The sequence below is a fragment of the Carettochelys insculpta genome, chromosome 6 (genome assembly GCF_033958435.1).
Source record: "Carettochelys insculpta isolate YL-2023 chromosome 6, ASM3395843v1, whole genome shotgun sequence".
Taxonomy (NCBI): Eukaryota; Metazoa; Chordata; order Testudines; family Carettochelyidae; genus Carettochelys; species Carettochelys insculpta.
The window spans coordinates 34546939-34565520 of record NC_134142.1 but is presented as its reverse complement, the minus strand read 5'-3'; the positions used below and the strand labels follow the sequence as shown (position 1 = coordinate 34565520).

General features: G+C 48.3%; 1 protein-coding gene across 1 annotated transcript in view; it reads right to left on the bottom strand.

The window, feature by feature from the left end:
* KCNK10 (potassium two pore domain channel subfamily K member 10) overlaps positions 1–17811 on the bottom strand; it is a 92362-nt gene extending 74551 nt beyond the window's left edge. Inside the window, exon 1 of the mRNA XM_074998775.1 lies at positions 17760–17811. Coding sequence (XP_074854876.1) covers positions 17760–17811 — 52 coding nt within the window. The remainder of the gene's footprint in view (positions 1–17759) is intronic.
* Positions 17812–18582: the final 771 nt, after the last annotated feature.

Below are 18582 nucleotides of genomic sequence, written 5' to 3'. Positions count from 1 at the left end.
ATTTTGATGAATAACGTCTACACGTCCTCCAGGGGTGGCAACGTCGATGTTCAACATCAACGTTGCGCAGCACCACATCGAAATAGGCGCAGCGAGGGAACGTCTACACGCCAAAGTAGCACACATCGAAATAAGGGTGCCAGGCACAGCTGCAGAAAGGGTCACAGGGTGGACTCAACAGCAAGCCGCTCCCTTAAAGGGCCCTTCCCAGACACACTTGCACTAAACAGCACAAGATACACAGAGCCGACAACTGGTTGCAGACCCTGTGCATGCAGCACGGACCCCCAGCTGCAGCAGCAGCAGCCAGAAGCCCTGGGCTAAGGGCTGCTGCACACGGTGACCATAGATCCCCGCAGGGGCTGGAGAGAGAGCGTCTCTCAACCCCTCAGCTGATGGCTGCCATGGAGGACCCCGCAATTTCGATGTTGTGGGACGCGCAACGACTACACGTTCCCTACTTCGACGTTGAACGTCGAAGTAGGGCGCTATTCCCATCCCCTCATGGGGTTAGCGACTTCGACGTCTCGCCGCCTAACGTCGATGTTAACATCGAAATAGCGCCCAACACGTGTAGCCGTGACGGGCGCTATTTCGAAGTTAGTGCCGCTACTTCGAAGTAGCGTGCACGTGTAGACACGGCTAGGGGCAGCAGCCAAGAGCCAGGATGAAAATACCATCTTAAAAACCTGTAATAAAGTCTTAGTTCTATGCAACACCTTTCATCCCAAAGCATTTCACATTCTGGTCACTAGACACTATAGTAAAATGCAGCCCTCAGCATCAGCATGCAGAATAGGGGAAAGAATGCTTCCCTTCCATGCTTTGCCCAGACAATAAGCTCCACCCATGTGAATAGCCACAATGAGAGTCCAGTGACAGTAGATTTTTCAGATGTTCAGAACATGATCCTGTGCTCTTTAGCTCTGCTGGGCTCTGAGCTTGACTCCATTTTGGTTCAAATATGCCCACTGGCTCCATTTGGGCTTTTTTGAGCTTGGTTACTTACTGACTGGGAGAAGGGGGGATAACAAGTGGTGGTATCTACCAAATTCTATTCACTTGTGGCGACATAATTAACTCATAATAAATCCGTCACTCTCTACCTCCTTCCTTACAAGAGGATGAAACAGCTAACAATGTCAACATATCAATTATCACTCTGAAATGAGTATGACAGTTTGCACCTCTCCAAGCTATTGCTCCAGGCTCTCTGAAGACATGTCTCTCATTTGATTACATTTAGCTCACATTTTTAACTTTTTCTTTACGGCTGTGAGGAAGCCTTACTTTTTCTCTTAAAAATACTGAGATCCTGCAGAACAAAAGAGTGGCTTCAAAGTGTCAGTAAAACATATAGACACACACTAGTTTTCAAACTCTGCAGCATGAGCATACCATGCAAGGGTGGTAGAGAGAGGCTGCCCAACGACACAAGCTTACACTCCCCACACCACTTTTCGGGCAGATGTTGTGACTCTTTAGAAGCTTCTAAGAACAGTCAAAATATCAGTTCTAAGTTCTTGTTCCAAAGAACCCTATGCAGCCAACTGCAGGGTACTCAATTTATCTTCCTCAAAGGGTGCATCTACACTTGCACTCCTCTTTCGAAAGAGGTATGCATAGGAGGTAAATCAAAAATGCAAATGAGGCATAAATTTGCATATTTGGCACCTCATTTGCATGTTCTAATTTCAAAAGAGCTTCTTTCGAAAGAAGAAAGCCAGCGTAGACGCTGCTCTTTCGAAAGTAAACCCCATCTTTGAAAGAATCCTTCTTTCCTTTATTTAATGGGAAGAAGGATTCTTTTGAAGATGGGGTTTACTTTTGAAAGAGCAGTGTCTACACTGGCTTTCTTCATTCAAAAGAAGCTCTTTTGAAAGTCAAATATGCAAATGAGGTGCCAAATATGCAAATGTGTAGCTTGTTTGCATTTTCAATGTACCTCATTTGCATACCTCTTTTGAAAGAGGAATGCAAGTGTAGACGCACCCAGGCCGTGTCTACACTAGCCCCAAACTTCAAAATGGCCACGCAAATGGCCATTTCGAAGTTTACTAATGAAGCGCTGAAATGCATATTCAGCGCTTCATTAGCATGCGGGCGGCCATGGCACTTCGAAATTGATGCGCCTCGCTGCCGCATGGCTCGTCCCGACGGGGCTCCTTTTGTAAAGGACCCCGCCTACTTCGAAGTCCCCTTATTCCCATTTGCTCATTTTAAATTACAGCTTGCCTAACAAATATGCAATTGATTGTAGTGAGTCAGCGGTCACACTCTGGATAGAGAGGCATTAAAGCAGGTTGCAGGGAATGTGTTCAGAGCCCCAGCCAGTTAGGAAATAGCTTATAAGGAACCAATCAAAAGGCAGATTTCTGGGGCAGCCCTGTTATAAGGAGCTACTCAGCAAAGTAGTGGGCAGCTGGTCCTGACCATAGAGGATGTAGGACTTGCGTCCAGTGACAGAAAAGCACCTGGAGAGACCAGTGCTGACCAGGCGTAGGGGAGCATGAGAGAGGCTCCGTCCTGGCACCTGCCAGGCAGTGGCCTCGGTACAAAGACCAAGAAGGTTCTAGGGTACCAGAGGAAGTGGCCCAGGAATCAGGAGACAGTAGAGTTGAGTGAAGGAGGGCATGGAAAGGCCGCTTCCAGAGGGTCCCTGGGCCAGGACCCAGAGGAGTAGGCAGGCCTGGGTGCCCTCTTTCCTCTTTGCATCACACCTTACCAGCGTGGAGCATGACCCTTGCAGACTGCAGCTTGCCCCTGAGCTGTGGAGCTAGAAGTTGGCTGCAGTTGGCCATGGCGGAAGGTGCATGACCGAGGACTCCTAAGACCCTCACAAGGGGTCAACAGACCACAGCAGTCAGCACTGCCAAAGGGCAGCATCCTGAAGAGGAGGCCAAGCTCCTGGAAGCTACATGGGTACAGAACAAGAGAGTGGAGAGCAAGGACAAGCAAGACACCAGCCAGAAGAGGGTTCCCAGCTGAGAGTCAGAGCTAATTCCTGGAGTGACCCACAGGAGGCGCTGTGGCAGTGAGTGTGCAGCTGGTTTACAGAGAGACATTTGCGTCTCATTCCTCATCCTTTAGGCCTCCGCTCCCAGTCTTGCAATGGCAAGGCACAAAAAATTCAATAATATATTAATCTGGGGAACTAGTAGCCACCGTACAGATAAAGCAGTTTTTTAACAAATTAGCATTAGCCTAAATTCTTATTTCTTACAGGCATGTATGCTGAGATCCTGAATACGGAGCACAGTTAAACCGAAAAGGTAAGGTTTTAGTAACTGGCAGAAATTCTGTCTCTGTGCCTACCTTAATTGTCAAAGTCTCTATGGATGCACTCCAGTCACTATCTCTTCGCTTCCCATCCTCCAATTACTGAACATCAAAAGCCTCTTTCCTTTGTCACCATTATCATTTGGGGCACTCTCCCTAGCTATGTCTACACTTGCCCCCTTCAAAGAAGGGGGCATGGTAATCAGCCTGATTGGAGAATACTAATGAAGTGCTGTGATGAATATGCAGCACTTCATTAGGCTAATTCTCCCCATGGAAACTTTGAAGTGCCAAACTTTGAAGTGCCGGCATGTCATGTAGCCACAGGCACTTATTCCCATCAGCTCATGGGAATAAGGGGACTTCGAAGTAGGTGGGGTCCTTTCGAAAAGGAGCCCCATCTGGACGAGACGCGCAGCAGTGAGGCGCGTCAATTTCGAAGTGCCGCCGCCGCTCGCATGCTACTGAAGCGCTGAATATGCATTTCAGCGCTTCATTAGTAAACTTCGAAATGGCCATTTGTGTGGCCATTTCGAAGTTTGGGGCACGTGTAGACACGGCCCCATGTGACTAAGTCCTCTATTTCCTCTTCACTTTAACTAACATTAACACTTTCCTTGCTATTTCCATTGAGAAAATAAATCCTGACCAAGCTATGGTCATCTCTCCACTTCATTATTGTCATCTCCTCTCATGTCTGTCCATTACTTCCTCCTCCAGCCTATCTGAAAAGTTGTTGATACTGTTATCATCCTCTCCTGCTGATCCAATCTCATTTCTCTGTGAACTCCTTTTTTGGCTTCTTGTCTTTTACCACATCACATTCAAACTCCTCCTCAGTACCTGCAAGGCCCCATGTAAGCTTTCCTCCCTATTTATCAGTGCTGTCACTGCCTCAGTCACTTCCTCAACACCTCCTAATCCTATCACTATACCACTCCTATTAGATGTGTTTTTACTGTTTTCCTTGTACTTAGCATCATGTAATCGACATCCAATTGTGAATAAACTCCTTTTATTTTACTATAAAGCAGCTCTGTGCAGTGTTTAAAAGGAGATGTTAAGTCAATAAATTGTGATGTGTTTTTGTGTCTTCAGGGAAATGAATGAACCAGTCCAAAGAAAGCTGCAGATTGGACAGCACTTGGCTTTTGGGGAAGTTTGTGACTGTACATGTCACCTCACTTGTTGCACCCAGGGCTGGTGGATCTGCTGTAGGCCTCTAGACAGGCCATTGGGCTCAGAGCAGCTGAAACAAGGCAGTTTAGCACACATATTTTTTGTGCTGTGGCCTGTATGCTTGTAGGCTGGTTGTGAGCATCCCAGCCTGGGAGCTCCAGCCACAAAGCATTGTAAGGCACCCAAAATCACAGGGTAAGAAGTGACATGATCCCTTGCTGGTGTTTACTGCAGCCAGAACCCATAAAAGGTCTAGCCCTTCTAGCAATATACTCTGAATGGCCAAAATATACAGCGCAGTAATAATAATGAAGCCCTAAGCAGCCAGGTGCTTGTTATAGCTCTAGCTACCTAGAAGTTCCTGCTCATTCACATGCTGAATCTGCTGTTCAACTCTGAAGTTCTAGACATGGTTGTTTCTTTCTCTCCGAATACTGATCACAGACAGTTAGTGTGCTGGTTTCTATTACGTCTTCAGTAGAAATGGCAAAGATCTTCACAGAGCCCTGGACAGCCAGAAAAGTTCATGGAAAACCAAAATTACGTAAACAAAACATAACGGGGTCACATCTGTAGATCGAACACTGGCCATGTTTGGAACAAACAAGATAAGGGCCCCACCCACAGTCAGATCTGCATACATATTCATCTTCAATGTGAAAGAACAGTATTTACAGCATAGATTGTAATGTCTTCTCAAGCTAAATCCTGTTGTCCTTAATAATACAAGTAGAGCCACTGAATTCAATAAGAACAAGAAGTCCTGTGGCACCTTGTAAACTAACAGATATTTTGGAGCATAAGCTTTAGTGGGCTTTTTCAGACACTTTCTTCACAGGCAAAAGTGAACCCCTGCATACCAAGCAGCTCCATTTTTACAGTTTAGTTAAAAAATCACTTTCTAATTTTGCCTCTGACACTTGTAGAATGGCTGCTAGTTCTTGCCAAGGATGTAGATGTCAGCCAAGCACTGACCAAGTCATAGGTAGACACCAGGCCAATTTACCTATATGTTGCTATTGTTCATGACAGTGTTGAATTTGAAGGGTGTGTTTAGTCTCTATAGAATGCTTGTAAACTGCTGAATGCATTAATCTTACTTGTAATGTCTGTATCCCTGGATGTAAGATAATATGTAAGTTTTCTTTAATTCTGTAATACTGCCTTCTCCAAACTTCCAAACTCAGGAAAGAGGAAAGATGTCCCCACCCTTCAGGGAGGACTATTAAAAATAAGTGGGCCACTGTGATGCACCATAATACAAGGCCTGGGCTAATGGCTGTAACTTGTAATTAACTCTCTCATTTCCTTTTCTTAGTTAATATTTATTAAGTACACTATGGCTGTGTCTAGGCTAGCCCCCAACTTCGAAGGGGGCATGGTAATTAGGGTGTTGAGAGATTGCTAATGAAGTGCTGCCGTACATATACAGCACTTCATTAGGCTAAATCTCCCCCGTGGCAAGGTCAAAGTGTGAAACTTTGAAATGCTGGCTTGCGTGTAGCCACGGGTCACTACATCAAAGGGACTTAAATAGATTTTGGAGTATTGCAAGCACTTCAAAGTACCCATGGCTGACCTGCGGCGACCTGCAAGCTGGCACTTCCAAGTTTCACACTTCGATGTCGCCATGGGGGAGATTTAGCCTAATGAAGTGCTGCATATGCACTGCAGCACTTCATCAGTAATCTCCCAACACCCTAATTACCATGTCCCCTCCAAAGTTGGGGCTAGTCTAGACACAGCCTATGGGATTAGCTACCAGAGTTGTCTTGGGTGTGAGATCTAAGGTACAAACAGATCTCAGATAAGTGACTGCTCTCTTGGGACTGGGAGAAACCTGAATATTTTGAGGTGTTTGGTGTGACTATTTATGACTAAGTCCAGCTTGCCTGGCTGGCAAAACAGTCCAATGTGCCTCAAGAGACTCTGTAATTCCATGGTGATACTGATACAGGGCTTCAGTAGTTCACATTTGATACTGTGTTGGTGAAATCTAAGTATCGAACACACCAACAGTTTGTGTTTTCTACCTTGCTTAGTGACAGTCTGCCCTGAAATTGGTACACACAGTTTGTGTGCCACTCCAAACTATGACAGCCTCTTTGAAATTAATAGTCAGTACAAAGCAGCAATCACAACACTTTGTACTTGCACTAGAGGCAGCATTAGTTTAACTAGCACGAAGGGTTAGGGTTAGGGTTAGAGTTCCGACCACCATCCAGCAAGGAATAATCCAGTCCTGCATTAAGAAAAGCAACAAAAATTGTGTCTCCAAAAGAGGTTGTGGTTTACTAGAGTTGTAAAATGTTGAGATAATCCTACTTCTGAAATGCTGTGATTTGGAGTATCCAGTGTGCAAGAAATGAAGCTATTTAGCTCTTTCCAAATTGTTGTAGCACTTTAGCATAACACAGTAGTTCTCCATTAAAACAGTTCCTTTCAGCCATGGACCTCGAATTGCTTTAGAAAGGTTAATTATATTTCACAACACCCCTTTCAAATAGGTAAGTGTTTAGAAGCACCATTTTATAGGTAAGGAAGAAAAAAACAGTTAATGAAAGATTAAGACCTGGATCCACAAAGGGACTTAAATGTTGCAACATTTCAACTTGCTGAGAACCGTCAGTAAAAAGATACGCAAATGCATCTGAGAGGTCTGCAGTCTAGACATAGCCTATATGGGGAACTGCCTAAGTTAGCCAATAGCAGATGGTAAGAAATGACCCCTCTCCTAGAGAAAGGAGCCTAAATCCAGGCTGTAAGAATAATCCTATCTCTGCTTAGCCATCTACAAATGGAAACCTGGCACCTGAGCTCAGGTGATGTATGGGCCTGTCATGCTCCACACAAAACTGGAGAAGGTGCCAATCTTATCACTTTTAGAAGAGTGGTTAGAGCACTGTAAGACCTACATTCAATAATGATGGAGTAATTGGAGAAGGGAGACTGAACCCAGGGACTCCCACCTCCCTGGTGGGTGCCCCAACCCCTAGCCTTCAGTCATTCTCTCTTGCCAAATGGTCCAGCCCCTCTGCACCATTTGCATTATTTAAAATAAAGTGGAAGAGAGCTTTGACAGAAGATACAGCGCTCCCCACACTGGAACATCCCATAGCTCAATGATTAGAGCACATACCTGAAAGGATTTGAACAGGAGTCCTCTACCTTTCTCCCCATCTCCCAGGGGAGTGCTCTCGCCACTGGATTGAAAGTTGCAGGAATGGGCACCACTTCTGCCTCCAGACAGAATTTGAATGAGACCTAATCAAGGAGGCAGCCCCTGAACACACATACCTGATTAGAGCCCACACACTATTTAGGTGGAGGAATGTCTATCTTCACCTGGTTTATGAATCACCATGAGATTTAGGCAGAAGATAAGTGTCTGGCCACCTACGGTGAGGCAGCAGTGAGCATGGCCAAAGGCAGGAACTTACACACCAAAAGTACCTTTACCCTGAAAACTTTGGTTCCAAATTGGTTTAGGTGCCTACAATGACCAGAAGGAGTTTTAGGGACACAGTGGAACCAACACTAGGACTTTGGTGCCTACAGCTGGGTTTAGATGCCCAAATACCTTTGTGGATCTGGGCCTATGTGACTTACTGAAAATCCTGCAGTAAGTCAGCAAAATCAAGGAGTCCTCACTCCCAATCAATGCTCTAATCTCTATAGAACTCACTCAGCTTCTGTCTCGCTGTCTCCCAAACAGCATGAACAGACCTTACACAAAATGTGCCTGTATGAGCGAACCCAAGGAATCACACTATCAGCTCAGTGGATCCAAATTGTCAAAAAGTCGCATTGGAACTGCACATATAACCAGAGTTTCAAGGGACTTTTACAATCCCTGTCATTTGAATGAATGTTATAATTTTACTATATTTCATTTATACAAAAGAAGCTGAGCAGTCTAACGATTGCACAATGTGCTATCAGCTACAAGTTCAAGACTCAAGACTTGGTCTTCTGCCTATTGGAAGCATCACAAAGAAAACACATTCTTCCCCTGGAGGAGACAGAACAGTTTGCATCACGCTGCAGGGCATCAACAATTCAGGGATGTGTTTGACGGATTTTGGAAGGAGTCACATCCAGCCCTCTTTGGTCCAAAGGACATTTCCCTTTAGAAGATGACGAAGCAAAGAAAGGAAAATGAGGGATTCTCTGTACTCAGAATAAAATTATCTTGGAGCATTAACATCAATACCTAAAAGTGACACTGTCATCATATTGGTGCCAGTTTTAGATCTGGTTAACAAAATGATTTGTTAATCCCCTCCTCTGAACCTCCCCTCCACACACAAACACACATGTACACACACTTCACCCCACACTTATATTTCTTACTTCTTAAATTTCTCATATCACACACACACACCCCTGGCCCAACCTCTTGTCCTGAGCCTCTCCCCGCCACCCCAGGGGGTGCAATATGATAGTACCGGTAAGAAATTTGCTAATTTCACCCTGGAGAAGAGCCAAGTTCCTGCTGAAGTGAGTGGGCCAAATTTTAACTGACATTACGGACCAGATCCTGAAATACCTATATAGTTTTAATCATTCTGTGCATGATTTATGTTTCCTTATTTTATAGTAAGAACACCAAACAGGGTTGGACCATTGGTCCATCTAGTTCAGTATCCTGGCTTCTGACAGTGACCAGTGCCAAGGTGCTTCAGAGGGGAATAAACAGAACAGGGGAATTATCAAGTGATCCACCTCCTTTGTCTAATCCCGACATCTGGTAGTCCCAGGTTTAAGGAAACCGAAGGACTGTGTCCCTGATTATCTTGGTTAATTGCCGTTGAGAGACCTATCTCCCATGAATTAATCTAATTCTTTTTTAACCTCATCATACTTTTGGCCTTCATAACATATCCTGGCAACAAATCCCACAGGCCGACTGTGAGTTGTGTGAAGAAATACTTCCTTTTGTTTCCTTTAAACCTTCTGCCCAGTAATTTCAATGGGTTACCCCGGTTCAGGTGTTACAAGAAGGAGTAAATAACATTTACTTTCTCCACACCATTGTGATTTTATCAACCTCTGTCATATTCCCTATTAGTTATCTCCCCCCGCCCCAGGTGAACAGTTCCAGACTTCTTAATCTCACCTCATATCGAAGCTGTTCCCTAGCCCTATTCAGTTTTACTGCCCTAGGTTGTACTTTTTCCAGTTCTAATCTATCCTTTCCGAGATGGAATGACAAGAACTTCCTGAAGGATTCAAAGTGTGGAAGTACCATGGATTTATATAGTGGCATTATGTTTAGTACTGTATTCTCTCTCTCTTTTCTAATGGTTCCGAACACTGGCTGGGTCTACAAAACCCCCTTCCTTTCCAAAGGGGCATGTTAATGAGCGGGTTTGAAAGATGCTAATGAGGTTCTTCCATGAATATGCAGTGCCTCATTAGCATAATGGCAGACACGGTGATTCAAAAGTGCGGCTTTCGAATTGCGCAGTGCCTGTGGAAAAGGGGACCCTCCGAAAGGACCTCCCTGTTTTCGAAAGCCCCTTCTTCCTATCTGGTTATTTAATGGGAAGAAGGATAGGATTTACTTTCAAAAGAGCAGCATCGACACTGGATTTCTTCTTTTGAAAGAAGCTCTTTCAAAATTAGAATATGCAAATGAGGTGCCAAATATGCAAATTTATACCTCATTTGCACTTTTGATTTACCTCATTTGCATACCTCTTTCGAAAGAGGAATGCAAGTGTAGACACACCCGGACTGTGTTAGCTTTTTTGACTGCTGATGCATGTTGAGTGGATGTTTTCAATGAACACAGTAACTTTAAGATATCCTTCTTGAGTACTGACAACTCATTTAAATCCCATCATTTTGTATGTATACTTGAGACTATGTTTGCCAGTGTGCATTACTTCAGATTTTTCAGCATTAAATTTCATCTGCCATTTTGTTGCCCAGGCACTCGATTCTGTGAGATCCCTTTGTAACTTTTCGACATCAACTTTGAACTTCTCTATCTAGAGTAATTTTTCATTGTCTGCAAATTTTGCAATCGCACTTTTTACTCCTTTTCTCCACACTATTTATGAATATGAAGAACATCAGTGGTCCCATTACAGGTCCTTAGACGACTTCACTGTTTACGTCTCCCTGTTGTAAAATCTGGTAATTTATTCTTATCCTTTGCTTCCTATCTTTTAACCAGCTACTGATTCATTAGACCACCTTTCCTTTTATTCCATGACCACTTGCTTTCCTAAAGAGCCTTTGGCAAGCCTTGTTCATGTGCTTGTTGACTCCCTTAAAGAATTCTAATAGGCTGGGAACATAAGAACATAAGAACATAAGAATGGCCATACTGGGTCAGACCAAAGGTCCATCCAGCCCATTATCCCGTCTGCCGACAGTGGCCAATGCCAGGTGCCCCAGAGAAGGAGAACAGAAGACAATGATCAAGTGATTTACCTCCTGCCATCCATCTCCTGCCCTTGTACTGAAGGCTAGGGCACCATACTTTACCCCTGGCTAATAGCCATTTATGGACCTAACCTGCAAAAATTTATTGAGCTCTTTTTTAAACCCTAATAGAGTCCGGGCCTTCACAGCCTCCTCCGGCAAGGAGTTCCACAGGTTGACTGTGCGCTGTGTGAAGAAAAATTTCCTTTTATTAGTTTTGAACCTACTACCCATCAATTTCATTTGGTGTCCCCTAGTTCTTGTATTATGGGAAAAGGTAAATAATTTTTCTATATTCACTTTCTCCACACCATTCATGATTTTATATACCTCTATCATATCGCCCCTCAATCGCCTCTTTTCCAGACTGAAAAGTCCCAGTCTCTCTAGCCTCTCCCCATATGGGACCCGTTCCAAACCCCTAATCATCTTAGGCATGATTTCCTTTTACAAAAGCCATGTTGATTCTTCCCCAGCAAATGGTGTTTATCTAAGCATCTGATATGTCCATTAATGTGAATTTTAAGGCTCACTACAACTGCCAGCCTGTTTAAATCTTGGCATGGAGGATGGAGTGCCTCAAAGCAATGAAAGGGCAAGTCCCAGAATTTAAGTGATTACAGCTGCTAAAGTGTGAAAAACCAGGCAGAGGTGCAGGTCAAAGGTCAAAATGAGGGCTCCAAACTTGGGGTTCAGAGTTCCAGAACAGTGTCTTATATTGTTTATCCACCAAACACATGTAGCCTAGGCAGTGATAGCACCACTACTCCTCACTGCACTATCATTGTGTGTCACCCCTCCCCTGGAGGTATCCCCTAGAGGTGCAAAGGTTTCCATGAACCATCACTTCATTGGCCTTACGGCTGAGCGACTGAACCACCTCCCATTGGCTGTCTGCCAAACACCTTCTCTTTCTCTTCTGTCAGTTTCCAGCTGTATGCCCTTTCCAGCAGTCTTCTCATGATATCTTTGGGGGAGGGATGTTTGCTATGTGGATTAAGGACACCAATTTCATATAAGCAAAAGAAAGAGCCATTAGATAGCAATTTATTTCCTTTCTAAATACTTATAGTGCAACCAGCGCTGTGGTATCTGAGCATTAATTAATTAAAAGGTATTAATATCCTGACCAGGCTTCAAACCAGGAGCCTAACCAGTTCCCTGATTTATGCAATCCCCCATTACAAGATCTTGGCCTTTGGAAGATATATGTCATTTCTGGAAAACACGTTCCAGGGTAATTTGTTATAAAACTATCTTGGGAACAACTGTAGGTTTCTAAATATAATGTTCATCACTCATAGCATACGACATATTCCAGTTGTTGGCTTGCTAGCAAAGAACTATAAATAGGTGTACTCCAGATCCATAAAGGTACTCATGTGCCTCAGTGCCACTTTTGGTACCTTAGTCCAACATGTAGTTACCACTGAGATGCTCAGAATCCCTGATTAGCCACTACCTCAAACTGTGCAAGCATAAATTCCCTCAAACTGAGTGAGCCTCAGTTTCTGTAGGTGGGCACACATGAAACCACTTACATCCTACCAAGCTACTTAGCCCCCGGTCTCACAACTAAACCATTCCTCCACTGATTTCATCTGTCAGGTCCAATCCAGCAGGTGATCTCTGAGAATGCCTACAGGATCAAACCTCACACAAAGAATGACAATGGGCAAACAAATCAGGAACAATAACCTAGAGGTCATTGTTCTCATCTGGGATGTGGGAGATTTGTTTCAAATTTCCCCCTCTGCCTGAGTAAAGCAGGGTCTTCAACCCAGTGATCTCTTAACATGATTGCCTTGACTGCCCCCCACCCGACTTATTGGGTATTCTGGGGTGGGTCTCTTGGTGGATCAAATTCATACAACTAATTAAATGTTCATGGGGCTAGCAAGAGATTGGGCACTCCTGTGGAATACAGGAGAACTAAATTCAATCCCTGCTCCAAGTGAAGCTGAGAAAGGATTTGCAAGCAGAGCTCTCAGATCCCAGGTGAGTTCCCTGGCCACTGGGCTGTAGGCAATAATGGGTGTGCTTGCACTCTTGCTCTCTCTCTCATTCCTAATGAGAAAGGATAGACCTGGCTTAGGCACCTAACCCCAGGAGAAGTTTCAAAGCTCTGAATGCTGCACCAAGAGAAGTGCCTAAACTACTCTCCTCACCACCTCCTATTGGCTAACTTAGGCTCTTGGCTTCTGGAAATACCATTCTGAGCATCATGGGCAATAATTTTTGATGGAGAGGGCCACTCCAGGATTTGGTAAAAGGTCAAAGGCTGCACTTTTCTATGGAGGTAGATGAAGGGCAGGAGGATACAGAAGGGAGTTCAGGGCAGGAGACTGGGGTGCAGGAGAGCGTGTGGGGTCTAAGAAGGAGTTAGGTTGAAGCGGGGATGTTGTGACCTGGGGCATGGCTTTGAGATACAGGGTCTGGGACAGGATATGGGTGCAGGAGAGGATTCTGACCCGGAGAGGGAGCGTAGGAGGTGGTGCAGGGTCTGAGAGGGAGCCGGTGTGCAGGGAGGAGAGGGTACAAGAGGCAGGCTGTGGCAAGCACGTGCTTATCGAAACAGCTCCCAACCCAGGTTTCCCTGCCTGCCAGCAGCCCCAGCCCACCGGTTGTTCGATATGGCTCTTTGAACTTCACTTGCTGCCTTCCCCCAGCAAAATCTCTCAGCTCCTATTGGCTGGTAAGTGGAAATCAGCCAATTGGAGCTGAGAAACTGTGCGGCACTGCCCTACCCTCACCAAATGCTCTCAGCTGCCATTTCTCCCAAAAGGAGCTGAGAGACTTTGCTGGGGGAGCAGGCTGTGTGTGAAACCATCAAGGGGACCTGAGAGATTTTACCGGGGGTGAGAGCAGCACCGTAGCTCTCCCCTCCACGGCTGCAGAGCCAGATGTGGGCCAGATTAAAAGGCTTGGTGGGCCTTGGGCAGGATTTTGCCTACCCTGCCCTAGAAAGTGATATCCTTAACTCCATATACGTACGTATGCAGATCAACAAATGGACAGCATGCGTTACTCCTGGGGAATGTTGTGCCACTGCACATACACAAAATTTATGTCCCTCCACACATTTCTTTGCATCCCCACAGAAAAAAAATGACTTTCTGACAGGAAAGCAAATGGAAGCCACAAGAGTGGTCATGCATCCTGCCCCAGCAGTATGTTTTTGGTGTGCAGAGCATGCAGCAGAGAGTTATCTGTGAAGCAGAAGGTGGGACTGGGGAAGACCCAACAGGGCTGTGGAAGATGAGACTTTCTCTTCCCTCGCACACCAGCTCCAGATTTCCCCCCTAACTGTAGGACTCTGCTCTTACACCCACCCTGGCTTTCTGCATGCATCGCTCCTCAACTACAGGGAGCAAAATCCCTGTACAGGAAGCTGCTCCTCCATCCACCCAAACCTGGTACATCCAGACCCATCATACACAAACCCTTCCAGTGAGCCTCACCCCGCAAACTCAGAATCCTCCCCACTGAGTCCCACCACCCCTCTGGACCACCCAACAAGCAACTCACAACCAGATCCCCGCTTCACTGGGCCTAAACCATCTGCACCTGTATCCCCACCCCACTGAGCCCCACTCCCCCAGAGTCTGACCCCTGAATAATCCTCCCCACACCCAGACTTCCCTGCTGAGCCCCAATTATCTTCACCTGGACCCCCCTGCAGAGTCACATTACTGCTGTACTTTGAAGCTCCAAACAAGCCCCTGTGGACCAATCCCCCAGTGAGCCACCCACACTCAGACTGCCCCTCACTGAACATTCTCAAGCCATTCCTGGATCTCCCCACACAAAGCCGCTCCACACTTGGGGATCCTCCTTTGCTCAACCTGTCTATGCACACCTGTTGTTCCTGGCATGGAGGGGTAGAACCCCAGGGTGTTGCTAGGGCAGGCCCAGTCCTTGCATAGTATCAGGGTTGGGTGCAGCCTCACTGCTGAATCTATATCCTGGGGCTGGGAGCTGCACAGTTATCTCCCACCTCTGTGCACCCCGGTGCCATGCTGGATCCTCCACGTTTATCTGACAAATAAAGTTTGCAGAATTTTAAAATATTCTGCTTAGATTTTTCAATTTTTTGGCACAGAATGCCCTCAGGTGTAATCTGTGACTGGGTGGGTGGGGTAATATCTTTTACTAGGCCAACTTCTGTTGGTGGGAGAGACAAGCTATTCAATTACACCGAGCTCTTCTTCAGGTCTGGGAGAGGTACTCAGGGTGATACAGCCTCATCTGCCTTGTCTCTCTAACACTCTGGGACCAACACGACAACAACAACACTGCACACAGTACAGTAATCCCCCAAGGTATGCAATGGTTGTGTTCCACGCAAAACCTTGAGTACCCTGAAATTCGCAATAAGTCACAGGCTTGGGCAGTGAGTTGGGGTGTGGGAAGGGGGCAAGGGGGTTAAGCCAGGGGTGAGTTAGGACTGCAGGAGGGGACGGGGGGGGTTGAGTTGAGCCGGGTCTGCGGGGGTTGGGGCTGGGGCACATGGTGGTGGCTGGAGCCAGGGGCTGCAGCTGAAGTTGGAGCTGGGGCGTGCGGAGGTAGGAGGAGCTGGGGCATGCAGTGGTAGTTGGAGACGCAGGCTGCAATGGAGGCTCGAGCCGGGGTGCGTGGTGGTGCCTGGAGCTGGGACTGTGGCAGAGGCTGGAGCCAGGGCGTGCAGCAGTGGCTGGAGCTCCCCTACCCGCCCCAGGTGGCCCTCAGCTGCCAGCTCTGTTTCCCTTTGACAGGGGGATCTCCTCCCCTGCCCCACCTTGGCTTATCTCGAGGGTTTACTATATAAAGTATGAAATGGGGGTTAATTGGGTAAGAGTGGGGTTGCATACGCTGAGACCTTACTATATCTGTGACTGTAAATCTAATCAATTGTTAGGGTACCTAGAGCTTTTGCATGGGCAATTTTTGTTTTAGTTTCTTTTCAAATTTATACCCTATGGATTCAAACCTGCATCCATTAGTCACATGATTTGTTCTTCAATGGGGACTATTCAACCGAGTGCATATTATGGGTGTAGTCAAGTAAAGGTTACAGAATTGGACCCAAGATGTTTTTCCCTCCAAATTTTGCATTTCACTGGGCTAACATTTATCCGTTTCCTTTGTTTGTTATAAAGCTGTAAATTAATGTGCCTTTTTCTTTTTTCTTACTTCCTTGTTATCCATCAGTATCCTAGATGCCTGACTGATGTCAGTAGGTACTACTGGGGGAAACAATAGGCCCAGTCATGCAGCCCTTACTAGGGATTAAACTCAAGAAGGAAGAAACACACCATCTATGCTGGCTGATTTTCACCCAATGTGGCAAACTGAGGCTTTGAAGGCACTTGGTGAGTTGTGGCCTACCACTTGTTGGAGGGACAGACACCCCCACAGCTGATTGCCAGATAATGGAGTTGTATACAGGATGACATCAGGAGAGCAACAGCCCCCAAATCCATGTGTGATTTGTCACTGGATCTTTTTTTCTTTCAAAATCAGTAAGATCAAATTCTAAACAAGAGACAGCAGCAAATAAACAAACCACCAAAGATGCTGTCACACAGATTCTACAAGTTCTTACACTGTCTTATCTTGAGTCAGTGAACCTTTCTGGACACTTGATGCCTTATAAGCACAGACTATTATAAAATAGTATAGAACCTAATCAGAATTATTGGTAAATCTAGATAAAATACTGATAAAAATACTGATAGTATTGCTAAGAGATACTGTTGCTCACGTTCCGGTGGTGAACCACAGGCGGGTTTTTAGGTGTCTATTTCAGTGTTCACCATATTAACCAGGTAGTAGTAAACAAAAGCTTATTGCTCTCTATTATTCAGACACCACCTCACACAGCTCTTCACCTGAGGAGATGGGTCTTTTGTGGTTGGTCTGAAGTAGGAGAAATGTTTTCAGTGCCCCGTTTTGCTGCTCAGCAGGGCGGGGTAGCAGAGAATCAAGCCAGAGCGGCAGAAGCAAGGCCAACACCCCCAGCCGAGGGCACCCTTTCACAGTTCCTCCGAGCGCCACTCAGCAGCCCCTGGCTGCAGACCTGCACCTCCAGCTCCAGCGGGCTCAGCTGCTGGGGATCGCCCGAGGAGACCCCACGATCGAGCCGCGCGCGGGCACTTCTCGCGGAGATTTCACACGACCCACCCCCCACCCCCGCGGGCGCGGAGAGCATTGACACACACACACTCACACACACGCTCACACGCGCGCGCGCCTGGATCGCTGCGCGGAGAACCACCGCAGCGGCGTAGGCGCTCTCCCCTCCCCCACCGCACCAACACGCCGCAACCTAAGGGCAGAGTTCATCCAGCTGGCGCGGAGCGACTGCGGACAGGCGGCAGTACCGCGTCGGAAGGGCCAGTGGCCGGCCGTGCCCGCCCTGCTGCCCGCTCGGCGGGACCCATAGCAGTCGCCTTCCGCCCCCCCCTCCACCCCCCCGCTCCCCAGGCGCCGGGCAAGAGACAGTCACGGCCGAGGGCAGCGGAGCGAGACAGACAGTCCCCTCCGTGCCCCCGCGCGCCAGAGACAATGGTCACCGGCACAACAAAGAGCCGCGCCGCAAGCAAACGGACAATGCCCCGGTGCACGAGCGCCGCCCGCCGGAGGAGTTGGCAGCGGAAACCCTGACATCCCGCGCGGGGGAGGGGAGATCACAGCGCGGCCGGGCGGGTCTCCCAGCCCCCCGCGGCACCTCCGAGCTGCACCGAGAGCCAGGTAAGAAGGAGAGCGCACGAGCCGCGCGCGCGGGGAGCGGGCTGGGAGGGAGCAGCTCCGCCCGCGCCGGGCCACTCTCCGGCCAGCCCCGGCGCGGGAAGAGCAGGCGGAAGGGGCGCGGCGGGGCCACCCACCTTGAGGATCCCAGTTCACCTGTTTCCTTGGCGCCTCGATTGGAAATTTCATCGCTCCCTTCGGCCCGGGGCGGGAAGGGGACTAACGCGACGGCCCAAGCTGTGCCGCGGTGCTGCAGTCCGACTGAGCGCCGCGGGGGGCGGGAAGCCGCGGGTTGCCAGGCGCAGGCCGGAGGGAACCGGGGGTCAGGCTGGGGCGGGGACCGGGCTGCGGGAGGGCGCGTCCGCTTCGCGGTGTGGCTGGCTCGGGCGCAAGGTCTCTCGGCGGCGGATCCGGCCGGGGCGGGGGGCTGCCCACTGCAGCATGACACATCCGACTGGCGCACACGTGAGCGTCTCGCAGGCTGGCGAGGCGCAGCGCCGAGGTGCCCGGGGCTGGCGGGAGCGCGGGCAGCCTCCCCCCTCCCGGCCTCTCCCCTCCCCTGCCGGCGGCTGCGTCTGGCGAGAGGGAAGCGCCCCCACACGGCCCCCGCCCTCCACCCGCGGCCCCGCCGGGCTGGCCCGGCCCCGCGCGCCGAGAACTCATTCACTCGAGGCCGGCCGCTGCCGCAGCCCGGCTGGCGGGGGGAGCCCGGCCCGGCCCGGCCCAATGCAGCAGCGGCTGGGGATTCCGGGGCGCTCCACTCCGCGGCGAGCCGCCCCCGCCTCCCTTTGTGCGGCGAGCCCGGAGTGCTGGGAGGAGCGGGGCGATACTTACTGGCTCCCTTCCCCGGCGGCGGTGGCGGCGGCTGCGGCGGGGCTCGGTGGAGTTGGCGGCTGGAGACACGCTTGGGCAGCTGCGAGCGGCAGCAGCACATGGCAGGCGAGCGCAGCTGGGAGAGCC